Genomic DNA, 24,008 nt, shown 5'->3' on the forward strand with positions numbered 1-24,008 from the left:
TTCTGTGCGGTCATCGGCCGTGCTTTTTTTCCCGCCGATTTTTTTTTTGTCTTCCCGGGAGCCTTTGTATCAACGAATATATTGTCTCAGCTTTCGCCACTTCAAGTGCTTTTGCGGCCGGCTTATCAGGTTGCTCAGTTGCTGATGTAGCTTTGAACGTCCCGTGCTATAAGAGCTCTGGCGCTTTGTTTTCGTGTGACTAGAAATGCTCTATGAAGGTCTGACCGTCAGCAGTCCCGCCGTACTCGGACAGCTGTAGCTGCTCTAACTGCAACACCTTCCAGCCGATTTTCTGTTCCGCCCATACAGTGGATCGTGGACGATTCTGAGCGCTCGATTTTATCCAGTCTACGTAAGTACCAGACTTTCTGACGCTGTGGCTACTAGTTTTCTCTTGCCAATGTTTTACCAGAGCGGTGGGACGCACTGTAATAGATTAGTTCTGGTTATTTACGGCGATGAGGAATTCTCAACTTCTAAGTTCATTTTGACAACGGAAACTTGGCAAAAATGCGACATCCACTGCTGGGAACTGAGCCACTCTCTGATTCCTGGCTCTGGAGCTCCGAAAATAAATTATGCATAACTGTTCACAAAAAGAAAATGTAGCTTTGTTGGGTTTAACGCCGCTTAATCTACTAAGGCTATCGTACGCAAGGCAGAGGTTTGGGAAAACCAGTGCTTGGCGCAAAACGCGATTGCAGAATGTCGTTGAGCGTGATAAGGCATGCACGAATATGTTTCCTGGAGCTATAGATAGCCGGAATTGGCTTTATTTTTAGCGCGTGCCTTTGCATCAGAGCTCATGGCTTTTTAGGTTTTCACAAAAGATGGCCTTGAGTTAAGGCAAGTGTTAACTGTAGCTTGGAAAAAAACTTTTCACTGCTAATAGACGTGTCCGGGCAGACTCACTTCTCAAGTTATTTTCACCCAGACCTATCTCTTGCAAACGGATTACAGCTGAGGTACGCTGCTTCAGACTTCCTCAGGTTTGGGGGTAAAAAACTACGATGAAATTTACAGCGTCTCTACACTCAAAACAGTAACGGAGCTTCCACTCCGAGCCCATGTAAGACACATTTTTGAGGGCCTTAACTGCCTGCCTTGCCCGGACATTTTCAGCGGCCACCAACTGGATGGGGCAGTTTTTATTGGCCATATAGTACGACGCCAGTGGGTTATTCTCGGTGTAAACTACATACATGACTCTATTCTACAGGGCTACGTAAAGCCTTTGTAAAAATATGAAAAAGAGTACATTCTTTCTGAGCCGTGCATTGGGGATCCCAGTACCTCCTGAAGTCGCACTCTCCGGATAAAGCACGACGAGAGTTCCTGTTACATTCCTGTGATACAAACCAATCACGAGGCAAAACCTGTGATGTAGAATTTTCCTGGGGCAATCCACGTAGGCGGTATGTTTTTAATAAATCCTGGACTTGCTAGAAGCAAACAGACATCTTGAATGTATTTCATGCAATATCCTTACCCGGGAGGTGTTGCACCGTTTGAGGTGAAGTCTTGTTGGCGCAGTAGTGCGTTTGTTTAGTATTGTGTCAGAGAATTGCTACAGGTCATCCGTGACTAATAATCGCGATCCAGGTGTGCACAGAACTCCTTCAGCGTACCGGTAACGACAGTTCGCTTCGAAACAGGTCTATTCCTTCTGTCAAGTTCGCAGCGGCTAGCAGTTCTAGCCGTCAGCCATGAGTGCTCGAAACCCTTGCTTGTATTTGCTCTTAGCCAACTGTTGCATATTTCAGTTTCTGCTTGTGTTACTAGTTTTGCTGCCAGGTACCAGCGCGGTTGTTCCTGCATTTGTAACGGTACGCAGAGTGTTTTTCTAAACACAGGCGTCGCAAGAGTGAACTAAGCTTAGTGTATTCGTGTTATTACGCCGCCGGGTTTCAGTATGTATGACCTTTGGAGGGTTTCGCAGCTACTGTGGTCAAAGAGATATCAGGTCTGCGGGAAGCCAAACGTGATTGGCCGGTATTAATCATTATACGTGTAGATTCGTTGCATTAACGCCGTAGGAAATATTACGTTGAGTGCCAGGGACACTACGAAATGACAAGCGTTTGTTTAATTAGCCTATCGCAACCTACCTCCACGGGAACTTTAGAGGATGGATTTCGACCACTGTCATGACAGTCACGATATGCAGGTTGGCTTGCGACCCAGGCTGCTCCTCCTGAGCAGCGCCTCACGATTAAATATCCTTCCGCCTGACACGATGAGCAGGGTGTTGGGTATATACTATATATGTTGCTGGCGGGTTGCCCACTACCCGGCGGTTAGGCAAGCAGCCTGCCACGGAATAGGCAGACCTACAAAGAGACGAACACACAGCGGCTAAGTGCGCGGAATAGCCACTATAAGTGCTAGCGCACAAAAACCCAAAAGAAAAAGGTCGTAGCACCGCAATACGTCCACTCATTATCCTACAATCCTGTGAAGATTGCTCGGAGGATCAATGTACATGTTCTTTCAGCGCCCCACAAACTGGGCATGCTTTGTAGGCTGACGAGCCCATCGGGGATCGAAATACAGGTTGCCAGGCGCGGCATACCAACGGACATGTCGATTGTATAGAGTTTCTTGTCTACAAGATAACATTGTCATGCGGCAGCTGCTACGTTGGCCAGAGCGAACGGTGTGTAAATGGCTGACTGCGAGTGCATGCCAACAACATCCGAAAGTGGCGTGAAACTCTTGAAATTCACTGTCGCGACTGTGCCTTCGAGGGCGGTGATCATTGTACTCCTGATTTCGAGAGATGCCTAGTTGCTGACAGCCATCATACGTAGATCGCAATACTGGAGGCGCATGAAAGAGATAGGACGGGCAGTGACTGCGTTAGCACGCCATCAGTCGCTCTTTCGGAAAAGGAGATTCGGTATCTCTACCCTAACGACGTGAAAACTTTACTTTGGTTTCGTGTCGTAAGCCATGTGTTTTTTCTTTCCTTTTTTTTTACTCCCTATCATGTTCCCATATATTTAGGTCGATGTTTAGAAAACAATTCAATCGAAACTTAAGGCTTGTCTGATTCTTTTCTCGTCTTCGTCGTTTTCTGCTCTCTGTTGTTAAGAATGGATTGCCAACTAGCCCAAACCCACACATTTTTAAGACACACTCAATCACAGTTCTGGATAGACTTTCTGCGTTCCACACAAGTACGCTTCGGTAGTTCGCCATTTTGTTGGCCTGTTCACCCTCATTCGTTAGTTGAAGGGATATTGATTGAGGAGAAATTTCGCTTTCAAAATAAAATACTTTTCCGAACAACCCTTTTCAGATTCGTGACGTTCACATTGAAGCGAAGAGCAATAGGGATTCCAGTTATGTCGCATTCGAGCTGCGACACACAGACAGCATGATGCAGGAATAACACAACCAGAGATCTATTTATTCGAGCAGCGCTCTTCTTAGTCCGCCGGTGACATTCTAGTCACGTGGTCACGATGACGTGATTGTCGATTACGCATTCATAAAGTGACGGCTGGCTGAATGTCGATGGAGGTGTGATTTAGCTTGAGACGCACGTGGTGCAGGTCTAATTGGGATAACACGCACGCCAGGATGGAGCACCTTGAGGCATATGTCACACCATACCATGAATGAACTGTAGACCGAGCTGCAAGCCTTGTGCCCACCAAGGGTTCTCCCCGTCTGGGAATTTGCGCGCGAGACAGACATCGACCGTCAAATGTAATCTCCATGTTTCTTCTCGATCCACCTCTGCGATAGCTTGACCTCCGATCCAGCCCAATTAAAAAATATCAGTCCCTCACTCACTCGTTTGCTCACCCACTCACCTAATGTCATATCAGGTTGGTGGCAAAAACATCGTGCTGCGACACCTGCCTTTTAATTTTGGCACCTTCTAGCCCCTAAAACCTTCGTTCTCAATGAAAGAGTCCTTGTCACTTGAACCTTGTAACACATCAATGTGCGGCAACATAAATTGGCCCCTGCAGTATCTCTTTCGGAATACTGTTCTTAACAAACACTGAATAATAGTTTGGCTCCGACTATTTATATCATCACCGACGGCAAATAGTTAAAACTTCGGGTAGCGTAGTTAGGTTTGCCTGAAATTCTTGACGGGAAACTCTGATGATTTTACACGATATTGGATAAGCTAATAACAGCGCACCTTTAATATCAAATATTGACCCTTTACTGCTGGAGCTTGAAATAACAGGAAAATAAGACTAGTTTGAGGCGCATATTCAGGTACTCTGAAATCATTGATGTCAATTTACCAATACTCTTCCACAGGAAAGTGCATTAGCCCTCTATTTTACCGCCACTCATCTTTGAGGCGAAAACTTCCGAGGAAACTTAGAGCTAACGAAATGAGTGAAGCTTAACTTGAGGATAACACGGCGAGCTACGGAGAGGAGATTTCAGGTGCAATATTAATATGCAGAGAGCAGGGCAGAGAGGGAGAGAACAGAGCGATTCAAGAAAAACACTAGTAAATTATAATCTAGTCAAAATCGCGAAAAAGAAATGTACATCGGTATTGTTGTAATGCGAAGGCAAGATAACTGGTGGTCGGTATGGTTGACGGATTGGGTTTAAAGAAAAGGCAAACATTGGAGAAGGCGGCAGAAAGTCAGTTGGATGCCGTAGATAAGGAATTGTTTACAAGGATTAGGTGGCTGCTGCTGGCCCAGGACAGGGATATGTGAAAGGTCTTTGTCCTCCATTGGCCGTAGTTAGGCTTATGATGATGGTGAACACACGGTGAAAAGAAAGGGGATTTGGCGACAAGATCATTAAGCAATATGGAACACAATTAGTGAATATTATTTTGAACCATTCATTCAGTTTTTGATTTATTTTTCTTCGGCCACTGGCCGCTTATTCCCGATGCCGTACACTGTGGACATAATTTCACCAACACAAATTCCCAAACGTGCCAAGGACATGCACAAGAGCGCTACAAGCCAATGGCGCACTGACAGATCGACGTTGGTTTAGACTAATAACGGTACATGAAGCGTTTGACACGCCTGCCCAGGTTTACTTGCGCTGACTGTGTCTGGGGTAAGAATGTGTGAAGTAGTTGGGCGACGAATTGGATGGGCATGATCCTTGTTAATCAGCCGGTCTTGTTGCAGCGTCATTCAGGTGTCTAGCGGCTGCGGCTGCGATTGGTCGTTTGATTTCCCACCTGTTTTTGATTTTCTTACGACTGGCGCCATGACCAGGCAAATTCAAGCGAACTTTAAAAAACCGCCCACGGACGGAGCTCTGCACACTGTTTGAAAGATAGTCGCTCGCTAATTATTGCATCATAAAAAGTATTATGGAGATTGTCGCTTCTGTTGTTGCCCCCTATGAGTTTTCTTTCACCGCGCCCGCTTTCCACATTCGCCGAAATATTTTGCCTGTCCGTTGAATGGACTGTATGGCGCCGATCAGTTCCTTCGCAGGGGTGGTACGTTGTACTTTTATTTGTTCTTGTTTTTACTTAGTGCTCATTACTTTACAATCGAAGGAGGACTAGGCTGCGACAAGAATTGGTGTTAGCATTTCCACAAAGCACGTGTAAACAAAGATAACAGATAAAATGATCTCGCTTAGAACAGAGTTCACTCCAGCTGAGTGAGTTTACAGTACCAAGTTCACGTGGATAATAGAGGAACATCCTAGTATCACTCGCGTACACTGCTTCAACAAGTGATCATAGAGACTATACGCGGACGCGTGGGTAGCAGTCTAGTTCTGTATTCTATTCTGGATATTCACGAGCACCCCGAAGATGGAGAGTAGAATCGAAAAATGAGTCCCTCGATCAATTCATCAATTTTCACATAGCAGACTCTTAGGTCCGCTGGCATAGCATGCTGGGTACTGAATGCTCAAGAAAAGGTGACGGACGACAGCAGATGACAATGCTTGTAAAGTCCAATTCGGTCGTCATTCTCCTTTTCCTGTGCCTTCAATTTCCAGGACAAATCAACCGTTCTGGAAGCTCCGGTAAGAGAAGCAAAATGAAAAGGTTTCCCAATCCGTTACGAAATAATCTACTCCATGCAATTCATCGCAGTAATCACTGTAATGCAAGTAAAAAAATTGACATTGGGTTTTAGGGGAAAAGAAATGGCGCAGTATCTGTCTCACATATCGGCGGACACCTGAACCGCGCCGTAAGGGGGGGGATAAAGGAAGGAGTGAACGTAGAAAGAGGTGCCGTAGTGGAGGGCCCCGGAATAATGTCGACCACCTGGGGATCTTTAACGTGCACTGACATCGCACAGCACACGGGTGCCTTAGCGTTTCGCCTTCATCGAAACGCAGCCGCCTCGGTAGTTTTCGAACTCGGGAAGTCCGGATCAGTAGCCGAGTGTCCTAACCACTGAGCTAGTAATCCCAAGTTACTTTTTAGCGTGCTAACTTTCTATTTTTTCTTTACTATCACTACCAGTAAGAGGCCAAATGCATTATAACATTAGAAATATTGCCTACTTTGACATAGGTTTATTCCTTATTGAGCAAAGAAGTGTGTAAATTTTAATTCCATGAAGTATTTGAACGGGCAACCTTGGATTACAATCGTTCTTTACAACTGTTCCAGGGCCGACCACTGTGGGGAAGCGATGAACGTTGAGAATTACAAGTCCATCGATGGCCTGCAGATGCATAGACTCTTTGAAGAGGACACTGTACGCGCAGTCTCCTCCTACAGACCACGCCAAGACGATGTATTCATTGCAACATTTCCCAAGTGTGGCACAACCTGGACTCAGTACCTTATCCTCAGTATTCTGACCAGGGGCAACCCACCAAAAACACTCGCAGATTTCCTGCTGGCTTCTCCCTACCTTGAGCTCATGGGTGTCGAGGCCGCAGAGAAGATGCCTCGGCCAGGCCTCCTCAAGACTCATCTGCCTGCTCACAAAGCACCTTACTCAGATGATGCCAAGTACATCTACGTTGCGAGGAATCCTTACGATGTGTGCGTGTCTTTTTACTACCACCTAAAAGGGTTCACTCCGAAGAGAATAAAGGACGTATCGTTCGCGACATTCCACGAACGATTCATCGCTGGGAAGCTGTCGTATGGCGACTACTTTGACCACCTGCTGTCCTGGTACGCGTACCACGATAGGCCAAATGTACTGTTCTTCACTTACGAAGAAATGAAGAAGGATCCCGGATTGTGGGCTTTGAAGATTGCCGAGTTCCTCGGAAAGGATTACTCGAGTGAGCTTCGAAGGGACCCAGCGCTGTTTGGGAGAGTTTTAGACGCCACAAGCTTTCAGAGTATGAAGGGACTCTTCTTCAGTGATATAAAAAATGCCTTGATTCCGGAGCTGCTTAGTCTGCCGCCCGAGAAAGCCCTGAAGTCTGTCGAAGTGCACCGCGGTTGGTGGTTCGATAGGGAGGAAATGCACGAGTGCGAATCCTTCGTCCGCAAGGGCACCGTGGGTGACTGGAGGGCTCACTTTACTCCCGAGATGATAAGGAAAACTAAAGAGTGGATTAAACGGAAGACCGAGGGATCCGACGTCATGCATCTCTGGAGCGATATTGAGCTGCCATGATTTTTCAATTTTATTAAGCGTATAATTTCCATAAAGTGCTTATTTCAAAAAGAGAGTACGCTGTGCATACCTGTAGTCGGTTTAAGACTTGAGGTCCAATGGAAATGTTCAATAAACAGACGCGCCGTCTACTGTTTGTCGTTTGTTCTCAAGCGAAGTGGGCTCGAGTATTTTGTTTATCGACCGAAATTTGCGGCGATCGTTATATCTTTATTTTTAGTTGAAAGATAATTCAGGAAAGTTTCTGAAAAAACAGAGGAAACACAAGCGAAAGATTTGTGTGTGAGAACGTAAATAAATATTTGAGGCTATGTTGTTGTATTGTTGTTGCGGCTCAAATGAGAATAGAAAAGAAATTACACGTGCCTGCCCAATTGCTCGAGCTGAGCCACAGTCGCTGCCACGTGCAAACAGAGGAGAGTTGAAAGAGACATGAGAGGAAAGATTCAGAGAGACGCGCGTCGCAAAACCGCGTCCGCCGAAGCGACAAACCGGTTTTAAGAACAGGTACCTTCTTAATAACAATTTAGTAATCAGATACCGCACGGGCGAGCACCAAAAGCTTCGACATTTTATAGCTTGTAATATTATTTGGGCAACTCGTAAAAACGTTTGTAGTATGATAAGATGAGTCGTTTGCTTTTGTACGCGACGCGGCTATACCCAGCGAGTAGCATGGGATTAAGTACAACTGTAATTTATAAATTTGCAATCGATTAACTACATTTTTGTGAGCGCTGACACTCACGGTAAGTAGTTCAGTGTTCCACACCCTCTCTCTCTAATGACCACTTATTAATAATAACAATTGGTTTTGGGGGAAAAGAAATAGCGCAGTATCTGTCTCATATATCGTTGGACACCTGAACCGCGCCGTAAGGGAAGGGATAAGGGAGGGAGTGAAAGAAGAAAGGAAGAATGAGGTGCCGTAGTGGAGGGCTCCGGAATAATTTCGACCACCTGGGGATCTTTAACATGCACTGACATCGCACAGCACACGGGCGCCTTAGCGTTTTTCCTGCATAAAAACGCAGCCGCCGCGGTCGGGTTCGAACCCGGGAACTCCGGATCAGTAGCCGAGCGCTCTAACCACTGAGCCACCGCGGCGGGTGACCACTTAGTGCTGGCCGGTTATCGATACACGGCGGTTAGCAGTACGAAGAGACTTCGGGTCCTCGCCCGCTCATCTGGCGACACGCTGCCGATTGGGGCAGCAACTCCAATTTCTAAAAAAAAAATTTATTTATTAAAGACTGGATCGAAATTTATTTTTTTTATTTATTCATACTGTTAACCCTCTGCATGAGGGTCATTACAGGGAGGGAAACATATACAGACACAAGTGCAATTCTCTTCGCTAAAAAAAAGAAACACTCAAATGCACAGAATTACAGATTTCCACAGCAATCTTCCAGGAACGCGTTCACACCTATCACAAATTTTTCTACATCTGTTTGGTCCACAACGTCACTTGGTAGTTGATTCCAAATTTCTACAGCATCGGGAAAAAAGGAGTAGCGATAGACATCAGTACGTGTAATAATAGGTTGTAATACCTTACTGTGATTTTTCCGAGGGCAACGCTTCAGGGGAGGGGTAACATAGTGATGTTTATTAACTTTGACTTTATCATTCATTATCAGAAAAAAAAGTTTCAATTTCTGCTTTGTTCTTCTTACTTCTAGTGATTCTAACTGACACTCTTTTAGCATTGCTGTGACTGAATCAGTGCGGCGGTATTTAGAGCATATAAAACGTGCTGACATCCTCTGCAATCTTTCCATTTGCCGTTTTAAACCCTTTTGATGAGGACTCCACACTGCACTTGCGTACTCTATGATTGGCCGCACGAACGACTTGTACGCAATCAATTTAATTTCTCTAGTCGCATTCGGCAACTTCCTCCTCAGGAAACAGACCTTCTGGTAGGCTTTTAAATAGGCATTTTCAATATGGGTGCGCCAGTCAAGATTATTTGTTAATGTCACTCCCAAGTACTTTAGACACTTTACTTGATCTAAGGAATTTTCACCGATATTGTATCGAAACATCATAACATTCTGCTTCCTTGTTACTTGCATGTAATTAGATTATTGGTAGTTTATTTCCATACCCCATTTCAGGCACCACGAGTTTAACGACTGAAGACACCTATTTATGTTCATCTGATCTGCCGGGGAAGCCACAGGAGAGTAAATCAAACAATCATCGGCAAAAAGTTTCATTCTGACAGGCGATTCGACGATAGAAGAAATATCATTTATGTACAATAAAAACAAAAGCGGACCTAAAACGGAGCCCTGTGGCACCCCCGACAGAACTTCACGCCTATCCGATACTGCACTTTCTATTTTGACGACTTGACAGCGGTTACTTAGATAGGCCTGAATCCACAGTACTATATTTTAAGCGATTCCTAATCTGCGTAGTTTAAAAAGAAGCTTATGATGCGGAACTTTATCGAAAGCCTTCGAGAAGTCTACACAGACCACATCTACCTGCTGACGTTCATCTATAGCCTTGCAAAAGTCGTTCACTGTTTCAATTAACTGCGTTACTGTCGAAAGGCCGGTCCGAAAACCATGCTGAAATGGACACAATAAGTCATTTATTTCCAAAAAATGAAGGATGTGTTTAGCTATTATGTGTTCAAAAACCTTGCAACATACGGAAGTGAGTGAAACTGGCCTGTAGTTTTTTACAAGAAGTCGATTACCGCCTTTAAATACCGGAACTACTATTGCGCTGCGCCAGTCACGAGGTAAAGAATGATCCCGCAATGACTTTTCAAATAAAATTTGCAAATAATATGATAACCACTCAGCATACCGTTTAAGGAATTCCGTCGGTATTTCATCGGGACCGCTCGATTTCTTCGGGTCCAGAGACAGTAGCTGCTCACAGATGCCCTCCCTATTGATGCGAATCTCGTGCATTGAGTATGGCAACGGGTAAATTATTGTATGATCACTCTCAATATCATTGTTATCCCTACTAAAGACCGACTGGCAGGTGGGAAAAAATGCAGTTGAAAAAAGGCTGTTTAAAAGTGGCCGAGGCTGAGACTCGGTGCGCTCCTCCAACTGTTTGTCTGCAGCTGGTTTTAAACCATTCGATAACTGGGCGTAGATTTACTCAACCAGCTGTCGCCCAGTTCGAACCAATAGCTGTGCAATGGAACATTACTTACGAGTGGGCGTAGTCCAGGACTCACCAGAGCACGACCCAGTGGACCCCGCACCTCCTGGAACGGGCCATGGGCTTCTAACTTAACATAAGTGATATTTTATTTTCAGGAATCTGTTATGTGTATTTAGTGGCCTTTTTATGGGAATAGTTCTACTATCTACACGGCTTCAAGAATTTGAAATTGTCGGCAACCAGTGGTGATTAGGTTGTTTTCTTCGTGATAGAGAAAGAATAGGCGGGCTGTTGAGAATCCCCGGTTTTAAGAGATGAATAAATTATTTAAACAATAAGTAATAAAGCCGAACCTTATTCATGGTAGACGAGAAATGCAGGTCTATATTTATTCGAAGAGTATAGTATCCTAAAAGAAGAAGTAAAAATAAAATAAGCAGGTGATCTCTACATTCAAAGTTTTACCATAGCGCGACCACTGTTTGAAAGCACGAGAAATTTTGACAAACGTGTCATACGCTTTTTTTTTTTACGCGTCAGTTACCGCCCTGAATTATTAAGTTCAGTTAGCGCCTCCTCTATGTTTTAGGCAACTAGTAGGCGGGCTGATACTGTCCTTGCGATCTGTGAAGTATCTCTAAAATAGATCAACCTTTCAGTTCAACGGCCCCTGTTCCGTTCCAGAGATACGTTGAGTTTTAATTACATGTGGGAAACTCAAACCAATGTCTCAGATGTTCTATAGTATGCAAACGCAGCAGAAATTGCCTCAATAGCGATAATAAACTGGCAAGGAATCTATACGGTTCCTAAGGAGAGAACATCATTTCCTGTTGTAATTACAGCGAACTTTATGCGAAACTAGCGCTTTGTATAAAAACACGTGCTGATAAGTTAACTTGCCTTACTCGTGATAACACGTTTATCATATGCGTTTATTTACGCTTGTAGCCAATTTTCCCACCAGTAATACTCAGCACTCAAGAGTTTTCTGTTTTATTATGGGTGCCCCATTTCAAATTCTTTGCAGAGTCTTGATAAGGGTCCTTACTCCAAAGGATCCTTTTATCGCAAATGAATAGCGGTCGCGAAGGTCCGGAAAAAAGCCATAGCATGCCAAGACAGAAAGATGTAAGCTGCTTCCTGTTGCTGGAAGCCAGCAGGTACCCCCTCCCCATCTTTATCATTCAAACTCCTCGTGGCCGGCGAGCAATGCGATTACGTAGCTTCCGATTGTCATTATCATCATCACCGGCCTGACTATGCTCACGGCAAGACGATTAAAGGCCTTTCCGATATCTCTTCAATTAACCATGTTCAGAGCTAGCCGCAGCCACCTTTTCCCCAATATTTCTTAATGTCATCCGCCCTACTAACTTCCTGTCGACCTATCTTACGCTTGCCTACTGTTGGAATCTACTCCTTTACCTTTAACGACCATCGCTTATGTTGCCTTTGCATTACATTTCATGGCCAACCCCATTTTTTCTTCGTGATTTCGACTAGGAAATAATTTACGTGGGTTTGTCCCATGACCCAATCTGGTCTCATCTAGTCTCTTATCGTTGTCCCTATCATTTTCCTTTCCAAAGCTACCTGCCTTGCTTGCAGTTTAAGTGGAACCCATTTAGTTACCCTCCCAGTTTCTGCCCATGGGTGAGTTCCGGTTAGGGTCAGCTTTTATATACATTTGCTTCGGGGATATCGATGAAGAGCCATCCATGATCAGAGAGTACCTGCCAAATGCTCTCAACCCCATTCTTATTCTTTTTTATTTCACCGTCGTGGTCCGCATATGTGGTCACTACATGCCTAAGTAGACACGTATCTCTGCCGCTTCGAGTGCCTCTTTAGCAGTTGTAAACTGCTGTTTCGTTCGGAGCCTTTTCAACATTGCTTTAGTGTGCTGCACATTATTTTTGGACTGACCATCCTCCTTTTCCCATTTAAGTCATTGATCATGCTTTTCAGTTAATCCCCTGAGTGACTTAGCAAGGCAATGTGAACAGCGAATGGCAGATTGTTAAGGTATTATCCATTAACTCTATCTCCAACTGTGACCACTCCGGATGTCTGAATACCTCTTACAAACAGGCGGTGAATAGCTGCGGAGAAATCATGTCTCCATGCCTGCTACGCTTCCTTATGGACATTCCGTTCTACTAATCTATGAAGGCTATATAGTGGTTGGTTACAATCTGCATATTTCTCAATAACGTGATTAACAGTGGGAACATAGTCTATTGTCGAGTAGCCTTAACGAAATCCTGCCTGGTCATTCGGTTGACTGAAGCATTAGGTTGTCCTGATTCTATTAGCGATTCCCTCGGCATATACTCTGTAGGGAACGCCAGTAAGCTGATCTGCTTGTTATTTTTTTCAAGTTTTTGACGTCCTCTTTGTATAGGATTAATATGATGTTAGAGGTCATAAGGCATTGCGTGCACAGAGAGGCCCGTTTTTCCAGCACAATCTCTTAACAGCGGTTCAAAATATCTGCTGTTAGTTGATCCTCACCAGCTGTTTTCGCCTTTTATATGGCTCCTAACGCTTTCTTTAGTTCTTCTTTCTTTACTGGAGGGATGTCCAATTGCTGTACATTACTGCAGCTGTTGTTAGGAACCTGATCATTGGCATCTGTTTAGATTTTTGCTGAACTATTCGGCTACTTTAACTATATTGTCCATATTGCCAACGCCATTCCCTCCATCTATTAGTGCTCATATCTGATTTTTGCCTGTGCCTAGTTTCTTTCTGACGCTTTTAGTCAACCTGCAGTTTTTAGAGCATGCTAGTTTCTCTCCGCATTATACTTTCTTATGTCGGTTACCATGAGCTTATTCATACGCTTTGATAGCTCTGGCAGTTGTCTTCTGTTTGGGTGGTTATAGGCTTTCATGTTTTGGCGTTTCTTACTTGGAACTTTCGTCTCCTGAGAGAGCTTGCTGGTGTCATATCTAACCACTCTACCGCCTACTTCTACTGCGCACTCCGTAATGACAGCTGTGACACAATCGTCAGTTGCTTGAACATTATTGTCGTCATCTACAGTTAAAGGCGAGCATATTTTCTGCAGCAAGATCATGAATTCTTCTACTTCCTTCGCTCACCGCAGCTTGTTGATGGGCTTCTGTCTCACTAGCTTCCTCTGTTGTCTCTTCAAGACTAGGGAGTTTCAAGACCGTCTCATTCTATGGTATTTGCATCGCACCTTTACGAGTACCCTCACATCCCGGACGATGCCAGGGTGAGCGTGTAGTATGAGGTCGTTTTCATTTTTAGTCTCCCCATTTGGGCTTTTCGACGTTTCTGTTGTCTGTCCGAAAACCGAATTATTTCTCTTCGAAATAAACCAATTACTTTCTCCAACTATTCATAGAACTCAAGTAATATTCGCCCAATGCCTGGTGCCTAGCCTTCTTTTTGCCTGCTTAATCATATCGGATGTTGTGTTGATGAGTATGATGATTATGGATTTTTATGGCGCAAGGGCATCTGTGGCCAAAGAGTGCCATGGCACAAGGTGTTTCCGACTAATCAAGGTGGGGTCGAAGGCCCATTTTTCAAGCATTTTACCCCACATAAGCTGAGCACCAGGCCAAGAGAAAGCTTGTACCCATTGTATCACCGGTGGGTACACGGCGGCACTGGGGATCGAACCCGCACCTCCCGCATGCGAGGCCGATGCTCCAACACTTGGCCACCACTGCGGTATATCGGAGGTTGTGGCCAAGTATTAAACCGGGGTAGCCGAATCTTGCCCTGGTGAGGAAGGGCTTTATCGGCTCTGGTCACTGAGATCAGGCCCCAGTCCTGGTTATCGAAATCCTTTGACAAGCTGATTTTGTTGCTTTTTTGTCCCGTGGAGAACTATACGCCACCGGAAATCGAACGATGAAACTCTTGCACTCGAGGCGGATGCTTTACATCTAAGCCACTGCTCCTGTTTTTCATTCTGGACCTTATCAAGTCATGTCATCAGGCCTTAGGTTTTATTAAGTGTTGAAGCGGGCGCACCATACTCTTAAAGCTGTCATCCAACAAGTAAAAGAATGAAAATATAGTTGCGCTTCTGAAACCGCCCGTTGGGGTTCGGGGCGATGTAAGGTTACAGGCGTGAAGGCTGCAAGCTGCGGCTACAGAAATAATTTTGAACACGCGTGCAGTGCTCTTCCCTGCCATAAAGATCGAATGGCGTCGTCCATTAGATATATCAAGGAGAGTTATAGCGTGTTAGAAGCAGGTTGTGTGGCTGCCAACCCCTACAAAAATGGTAGACTTTTTATAGACACTATTGTCATCCTATAGCTATTCCTGTTGTCTATTCATAGTCTATAGACGGTCTATTGAGAAAAGTTTACTAAATGTGCATGATCACAAATCTACATATCATCTGTAGACTGTCTATAGGATTTGTATTGCCTATAGACTGTTCTCTAGGGTTTGTCTATAGAGAGTCTATAGACTTTATAGATGGAAAACTATGGATAGTCTATAGACTGACTAAAGAAATTTTTGTAGAGGAGGGGAAAGAGTCGCAAGATACACGCGCTGCAAGTGTATCACAGCTTTCGAGCAGGGAAGATACGCATTGATAAATATACGAATGCGATTCTGGGACATTATTTTAAAACGGCTTCGTCCTGCAAATATCAAAATGCTTGCATTCTAACCGCAAGGAAAGAATGCAAACTTAGAAGAAATTCATCTTTTTAATGCAATGAGGCTCACTCGTTCACACATATAATTTTCTTTAATTTATGCCCTATCTCGTTAGACGCTGCAGGACACTGGTAAGAGAAAAGCTGGACATCGTGAACGAAAGAAACGTAGCGAATGATTTTCATGATAACACACTCCTATGGAGGAAGATTGAACACAAGCACCCCAGGAACTTTACTTCTCAACAAATGTTTTATTTTTGTGAAACCTGTTTCCCGTTCAGCTAACTGCTCTGTTTAGGATAACATTTTTTGGATATTTTGTCTGGCAATACATATTTAGGACTTCCGGGTAGCTTTTAAAAATGATAAAAAAGTCACTTTTTGGCTGGTATCAATGAGGTATATCCAAGTCTTTCCATAACGTCATGACGTCACTTCCTTTAGCCTTTTCTTCTATCCAGGCCTTTGTCTTTTCTACCTGCTCCGGTGTGAAGTGAACTTTCCAGTCCCCCACTTTTCCGCTCCGCACAAAAGCTGAGCCTCGGTGCATTTCAGGCGCTGCTGCGCTGAATGCTTGGCAGAAATCAAGACACCTTAGCGACCTCTCTTGCGAAAGGTTTCCCAGGCTTTGTATTCGTTCGAAAGGGGTGTAGTTGAAAACAACTTTCATAGCTTGCAGGCTTGATGACTGCAGAACTCTTTCGTAAAAGTCTCTGTCTTCTCTCAGTGCCTTGCCGTGCTCTTCGCCAAGAAAATCAGCTATCTTCAGAATCCATAAACCGGTGTCGCTTTTGAGCTGTTCGTAGGTAAAAAACAACACATTTGGCTCGTCTCTCAAGTTGTACCAAGGCAAGAGATGTTCAAAGAATCCGCCGTACAGAGTCTTTCCGGCAAGGAACTTCTCGAGAAATGTCCCAAAGGACACGTCATCGGTGCTTTTGGGAGTGAGACCCAAAAAGAAGTAATAGCAGGAAACGCAACAGTCGTATGGGTTCCTCGCCACGTATATGTATTTTGCTTGCTTAGAAAAAACCATGTTGCTGAGTGGCAAGTGTGTGATCACGGGTCCCTTCCTCTCAAGTCGATCGGCAACTTCGGCTCCAGTGAGTTCAATTAGGGGCGAGAACAGCATGTACTCGCCCGGCTTTATTGGAGTGTTCACTCTGGTGAGGATGTTGGAGACAATGTACTGAGTCCACGTAGTTCCACATTTCGGATACGTAGCGATAACGGTGTCGTTGACACGTGGTCTATACTGCATCGCTGAAAGCACATTCTCTTCGGAAAAAACGGTCATCATAGGAACTAGGCAGATCTCCTTGTAATCGCTGGGTTCCATTGTCGAAGTTAGGCCTCCTCCTGCAAATGTTGAGAACGTTTTTTTTTAATTATTAGCAAAACAAAGGCTTAGTGACATTAGAGAAATCAGTATCTACAACCGTACGTCGTCGTGTGCTTCACCAGTGATAGAAGATGTCAACTAGGGTGGAAATTATGCCTCGCAAAGAACAGATTTTACGATGCAAGCCAGAGGAAACGCTATTCATATATGCGGTAAACTTTAGATAACTACATAATATAATTGCCTGCGCAATTCCCAGATGTAGTGATATAGTAGTGATATTCTGATATTCATCCGGGTGCTGTGCGATGTCAGTGCACGTTTAAGATCCCCAGGTGGCCGAAATTATTCCGGTAACCTCCCCTACGGCGCCTCTTTCCTCCTTTCTTCTTTCACTCCCACCTAAGTCCTTCCATTACGGCGCGGTTCCGGTGTCCACCGAGATATGCGAGGCAATTACTGTGTCATTTCTTTTCCCCAAAACCAATTTTCAACCTTCATAGTATTACTAGTGTTAGCACACACCGGCAAGCCGGTGAATTGTCTTAAGTATTAAACTCTTTCTAATTTCTGAAAATTAACTTTTTATCTATCGCAGTTGGGCAACTGGCTGCAATTAGAGATGTGTAGCCGGACGTTAGTGCTAGCCATATCAGATTTTAGAATTTCGAAAACGCAGCTTTCCTTTTACTTCTTCCTCTCAGCAACAGCAGTAACAGCAGCAGCGAGCCACAGCGCCAAGGATAATCGCGTTTTCGCAGTTCTAAAAAATGATATGGCTATTACTAACGACCGGCTATAAATCTCTATTTGCAACTACGCGCCTAACGCCCCTAGTTAAAAAGTTAATAAAAAATTGGTTAACGAGCTCACTACTTAAGAGAATGCACCACTTTTCTGCTGCCCGCTAACACAGCTAATACTATGCTGAAGAAGCAATATTTTTTACGTCAGAAAATCCGATTTTTGAGAATTACCTAAATTTTCTTGAACTAAGGGAACCAACCCTGTTGAAGAAGGTGGACGACTACGTCTGAAGATGAAAGAAACCACCTAACGACCGCGAAGATTGGTTCTCTTAGAGCACAAATAAATGTTTTTCCTCCTCCTCCTTGAAACACACCGTATAAAGGATTCAAGCGGCTGCAGTCAAAAGAAGTCAGTGGACATCACACTCACCTGATACAGCTCAAAAGAGAAAAGAAGCGATCCTGCGTTCACAGTAGCCGCTAAGAGCCGCTAAATGTAGGATGGAGTGTCGACGCCTTGCTAAGTTCGGTGCAGGGAAAATTGGGTTACTGCGCACTTGCGACATGCGCAGCGATAAACACGCCTACCTACTCCTTTTTTATAGTATTTCGTCCTTTGCGCTGTTTGCCTGTACACGCTCCAGCTGCGAGCAAGAAAAACCACACAAATAGCATGCGTTTAGAATACAGCCACGGTATCATTAGAACTTGCAGCAATACTCCCGCAGGAAACATATTTTCAAACTGCGGCAGTTCGTGTGCCCCGACGCCAACTGCGTATTCAGATCATAGCTCCGGTATAGAACAAGAACAGATTAAACGGAATATGGCCCATCCCGCTTAATAGGGTAGAACGTTGGACCAGTTGGTATGGGACATATTTAAAAACTTTGCGCACAATAACGCAGGACGGGAGGGAGAAACACGCACACACACACGAGCGCTCGTGTTTCTCCCTCCTGTACTGTGTTATTCTGCGCAAAGCTTTTAAATATGACTCATCACGTACGAGTCGCCGCTATGGCTGAGTGGATATTGTGCTCGCCTGCTGACCCGAAAGATGCGGGTTCGATCCCGGTCACGGTGGTCGCATTTCGATGGCGGCGCAATGCTGAGGCCTGTGTACTCTGTGATGTCATTGCAGGTTAGAGAACCCCAGGTGATGGAAATCATCCAGAGCCTTCCGCTACGGCATCCACCTTAGCCTGAGTTGCTTCGGGACATTGAACCCATAAAACCAAACTAAACCAAACGCATCGCGTACGGAAGAAATAAATTTTTTATGTATACATCAGGCCACTTATTCTCAATGCAAGGGCACCAAAAGCCATTGACGAGGTGTACCATTTCCTGTACTTCACCGAGAGGAAACGCAAGAGAAACAATTTGAAAGCAAGGGTCGTATTCTTTTCCATTTCCTTTAGCAGTGTCGCCAATGTGTCGAAAGCAAAGGCAAGTAGGACAGCAAAACGGCAAAACTCAGACACAGCGGCCCTGGTCGCAGCGCTGCCCCTTGCCAGCCACGTGCCAGCGCTTCCAGTCCGGCTGAGTAACACGGACCAGGCTGGCCAACTCACAGATCAAGCGACGCCCAATTGCTTTGTCGAGACTGAGTTAACGGCAATAAAGCTCGTGTGGGGTGTAAAACATTTTGCGGCGCCATTCGTGGGCGTCGACGCCGGTCCGTCGATGCGACACGACCTCAAGGCGCGTTTATGCAAGTAAGCGGCGCCAATGGCGCGATTCTCTGTGACCGGCGAGACGTCTGTTCCAACGCCCGACGTCAAGTGAGGAAGTGACCAATTATAGGGACATTGAACCCATAAAACCAAACTAAACCAGGCATGTGCGTCTACCCGATACGCGGCCACCGCGGCGCGGGCAGCTGCGTCTCGCGTGACCTTAAGGGCTTTTTTCCCCTGCATGCACGCGAGCTCTCTCCTCTGATAGAGGAGAGAACCCCAGGTGACGGAAATCATCCAGAGCCTTCCGCTGCGGCATCCACCTAAGCCTGAGTTGCTTCGGGACATTGAACCCATAAAACCAAACTAAACCAAACGCATCGCGTACGGAAGAAATAAATTTTTTATGTATACATCAGGCCACTTATTCTCATTGCAAGGCCACCAAAAGCCATTGACGAGGTGTACCATTTCCTGTACTTCACCGAGAGGAAACGCAAGAGAAACAATTTGAAAGCAAGGGTCGTATCCTTTTCCATTTCCTTTAGCAGTGTCGCCAATGTGTCGAAAGCAAAGGCAAGTAGGACAGCAAAACGGCAAAACTCAGACACAGCGGCCCTGGTCGCAGCGCTGCCCCTTGCCAGCCACGTGCCAGCGCTTCCAGTCCGGCTGAGTAACACGGACCAGGCTGGCCAACTCACAGATCAAGCGACGCCCAATTGCTTTGTCGAGACTGAGTTAACGGCAATAAAGCTCGTGTGGGGTGTAAAACATTTTGCGGCGCCATTCGTGGGCGTCGACGCCGGTCCGTCGATGCGACACGACCTCAAGGCGCGTTTATGCAAGTAAGCGGCGCCAATGGCGCGATTCTCTGTGACCGGCGAGACGTCTGTTCCAACGCCCGACGTCAAGTGAGGAAGTGACCAATTATAGGGGACTAAATGAAATTGAAAGGAAATGGACCGTTGTATATTAAACAAAACGGAGCGTAAACAAAATGCATTAAAACACACCGAGCCGTTCTACGCAAATTTTAAGTAGTTTATAACGCCTCGAATTAGGTGAGAAGTTTCAAGATTATCTAGCTCTCTGCGTTTTGTAATGTCTTATCTCCAAGGCGACCAATGTACGCGCTCCAGCTGAGCCTAACAGCACTCCGAATCCAGAAGCGATCTGAAATTGTAGACTGTATTTTTAACTGGTTTGTCGCGTGGGCACCACGAGACAAATAAAAACCGTTCGAGCACCGGCCTTTTCAGTCGAACCTGCTACACAGTGAAGCGTCAACGACGATTTGAAGGTGAGCCGAGCGGCGCCATGACGGCGCCATGTTGTTGACTCCATCCGGTTTGATAGGGAGACAGCTGTTTCGCCGGTTTATTGCTAAACGCAGGCGTTTTTTTTTTCTGCACGCTCGCTAGCAATCGAACTGACTGACTGACTGATATTTTTGAGAGGAAGAAGGAAAAGGAAAGAGCACGGGCCTGCCTACTGGCTCAAGCCGAGCCACGCTCGCTGCCGCGTGCTGAAAGTAGGAGGGGTAAAGGATAGGAGAGCAAAGAGTGAAAGAAAAGACGCGCCGCGCTAATATGCCCCTGGCTGATCCCGGAGGCAGTGCAATACCGGGCTGACATGTGCCAGAGTGTGGAAGCCAAGCACTCCGCCATATTTCAAAAATAAGTTTGATATGTTAGGTCCAAGGACTCGCTGCAGATATTAAATCAAGTATTGCACCAACACCACCTCAATCGGCGCGCTGGCTACAATACGTACCGAAGCAATAGGCTCACAGTTGCTACTTTTCCTTCCCCCTCTCTTGATATTATTGACAGGAAAAGAAAACGTCGATGATCGTAAAGGGATGCAGAAAGTCTTCAATGTTGAGACTTGCTCAATCCTATTACTCGAAGTCAGCTTCGAGAGAGTAAAATTTATTTACACTTAAAAAAAAAGCAGAACGGAAGAACAACCAGAAGAACACTGTATACAGATGACTGCCTCGCAGATAAGCCTGACTAAACCAGACCCCGGTTCCACAAAACAGCCCCTTTTAATACCTATCGCCCCACCCGCAGTGGGGACAACAAATTGGGTAATTTACCGAACGCTAGAACAATCAAACCTTGGGGAAAGGACAAAACAGCAAATCGATGATATGGAAGAACGATCAGCCTTTCTCATCCAATACAACCGAAGCAATTTCACTCTACACATGCTTCGCAAAACATCGTCGCTTTCCGACGCTTCGGCATATTAGTGCGCAAGAACTAATACGGTGAGTACTAACTCGGAGCAAAATCTTCCGTTGTCTGTTCGCAGTTGGACCAGCGCGACGGCTCCGTCCCGCGGCACTGCCCGCTCATCGCCGTCTTCTACGAGGCACTACACTAATCCGCTGGTTCTAACCCAAGCAAAATCGTCTCTTGCGTGTCTTGATTCCATAGATAGCATATGAGGGTTCTCGCACAGCTTCAGCCATCACCGTTCGATCACGTTTTACGTGGCACTAAGTCGGCCGCTATGGGCCAGCGTGGCGCTGGTGAACACTCTCAAGGATCGGTTACATTCCCCGTAAATACTCCCGAATGCAGAAGATTGGATCGCCGCCTCCGTAGCTCAGTTGATGGAGCGCGAGACACAAAATTCGCAGGTCACCAGTTCGGGTCCCGCCGATGACATGCGTTTTTGTTTTCTGCTTTCTAATAAATTATCTTTAAATAATTAGCTTATTAATCGCCCATAGATGAACACGTCAAATTAAAGAGGAAAACATCCCCAATGCTGTTTACTTTCGGTGACTATTGGCTTCCGTCATATCTTGTCTCGACGCCAGCATGGCCGAGCAGCACACTGTTGACAAATACGGCGTGCACAGTTTCGCGCCTCCACGACTGTTTTTCCATTCGCCAGTGCTCGTTTCTCATATTTTTCCTCTGACGAGCAGAACCCAATCCCACCAACCTTTCGTTCGATTGCCTTGTTGATGTGGTAGGCCAGGATGAATAAATATCAGAATATAACGCATTGTAGATTTAGAAGTTAAGAGGCGCTAATTAACAAAGCGTCGTGTTTTGCCCAAGGTCGTGTTTCAGGCCAGTCTACCCTGTATGCTAATGTACTTATTTTATAATCAGTTTCACCTGGTGCTTTGCCAATAAACTTCTTTGTCTAGTATCGTTGCGGCCTAACGTTGGTCAGTTCGCCTGAGCACTGTCATTTACAAGGCATCGCAGTTAGCTGAATTCGTAAGGCGGCTGGCCTCTTGTGGAGCTGCACATGGATAAGTAAGAGTCTGCTAAAGCTTTTGAACATTTAAAAAAACGAGCCTATCTCTGATGCCACGTGAACACGCTCAGATGGATGTCTGTAGCAATTATCCTCTTGTTCCTCTTTCTTCTGAGATAATGGGAACTCAGCTTTTTCCTCCCCTATTTTCACACTCCGCATACACTGTTTTTGTGCGCATGTTTTCTTTCCATCATGTGTATCTACTGTAACCTTGACGTAGTGAGCTAAATTTATATCTGCTTGTCAAGAACCCTTAGGTCATCATAAATACAGCCTTGTGCCGTAGTTTATAACAAGACACACTATGTCCCCTAAAGCGATCACACCTATTCTCCAAGATCACACATAATGCATGGGGTACTATTATGGCGTGGTACATTAAGTAATAATAAATTGCACAGCATCTCCGAACGTATAAGTACGCTCAGGTGAGCGAATGACGCCGATTTCGGTAGATAGAGCATAGGCCTAGCCATGTTATTTTTTTTTGCAGTAAAACCTTCGAACAGGAAGACTCATTCTGGTGCAATGCGCAAACGATCAAACGGCCTAATTGCTGATTATGATACTCCGAAGGCAAAACGAGTAGCTGTATTCACTTTTGAAACAGTGCAGTTGGAAGAGCTTTACTTGATTTGCACATGTAGCCAAGGAAAAAAAACAATCAGCGTGCATCACCAGTAACCAAGCGTTCGACTAAGAAGCGAGACTCTAACAGTTGGTGCAAAAGCTTTCAGTTTGAGTTTCTTTACTCGAACGCAGTCACAAAATTTTACACGATTGAAACATATGCGAGAAAAACGCTGAACGACAAACTGTGATAAGGAAGGCGAGAAAAGAGCCACGTTATTTTTGTGGCTTTACAGGCCCCAAGAGGCGGTATCCGACGGATTGACAGTGACACTCAACGCCCTAGTGGCGTTAGCACAGCCCAACATCACTCGAACTTCTCAGCGATGGCACTACGCAAGCGTCTGTCGCCAGAGCTACTAAGAGGATGTGTTTGAACAAAATGCTCAAAGGCATTTCGCACAACTTTCGCGCGGAAGAAATTCAAAACGTCCCGAACTTATGACTTTCCCAGAAAACAACCAAATGACGTCATCCACTCCCCTCAGCCCCCGATGATCTACCTACGACGCGGCTTCCAAATGTCGGAACACGCGGTTGGAATAGATAAGTATCATTTTCTATTTATTTAGTTCAGTGCGAAATAAAATTTAAAAATGAAACGTGGTGGTGCACCATTTGGCGAATATAGCGCAGACAAAACGCAAGGAAGTCAGCTAAAAAGAAACTGCGCAATTTCCTGCCGGTTGTGCAAAATAAAAAAAAAACACGACATGGCGTCGCTTGGCGTGTTTCCAAACCGCAAAAACAGGTGTGTGCATTTCCATGATCATGTGGGCGTCTGTGTGCTCCACTCATATATATATATATATATATATATATATATTTATATATATATATATATATATATATATATATATATATATATATATATATATATATATATATATATATATATATATATATATATATATATATATATATATATATATATATCATGCTGCGGT

At 45.0% G+C, this 24,008-nt stretch overlaps 1 protein-coding gene across 1 annotated transcript in view; it reads left to right on the top strand.

The window, feature by feature from the left end:
- Positions 1 to 189: 189 nt before the first annotated feature.
- Positions 190 to 24,008, top strand: part of LOC144134455 (uncharacterized) — a 29,822-nt gene continuing 6,003 nt past the window's right edge. The window contains exons 1-2 of the mRNA XM_077667368.1: positions 190 to 352; positions 6,596 to 7,562. Of these exons, the coding sequence (XP_077523494.1) occupies positions 6,618 to 7,562 (945 nt within the window). The 5' untranslated portion in view covers positions 190 to 352; positions 6,596 to 6,617. The remainder of the gene's footprint in view (positions 353 to 6,595; positions 7,563 to 24,008) is intronic.

Source organism: Amblyomma americanum, chromosome 5 (genome assembly GCF_052857255.1).
Source record: "Amblyomma americanum isolate KBUSLIRL-KWMA chromosome 5, ASM5285725v1, whole genome shotgun sequence".
Classification (NCBI taxonomy): domain Eukaryota; kingdom Metazoa; phylum Arthropoda; class Arachnida; order Ixodida; family Ixodidae; genus Amblyomma; species Amblyomma americanum.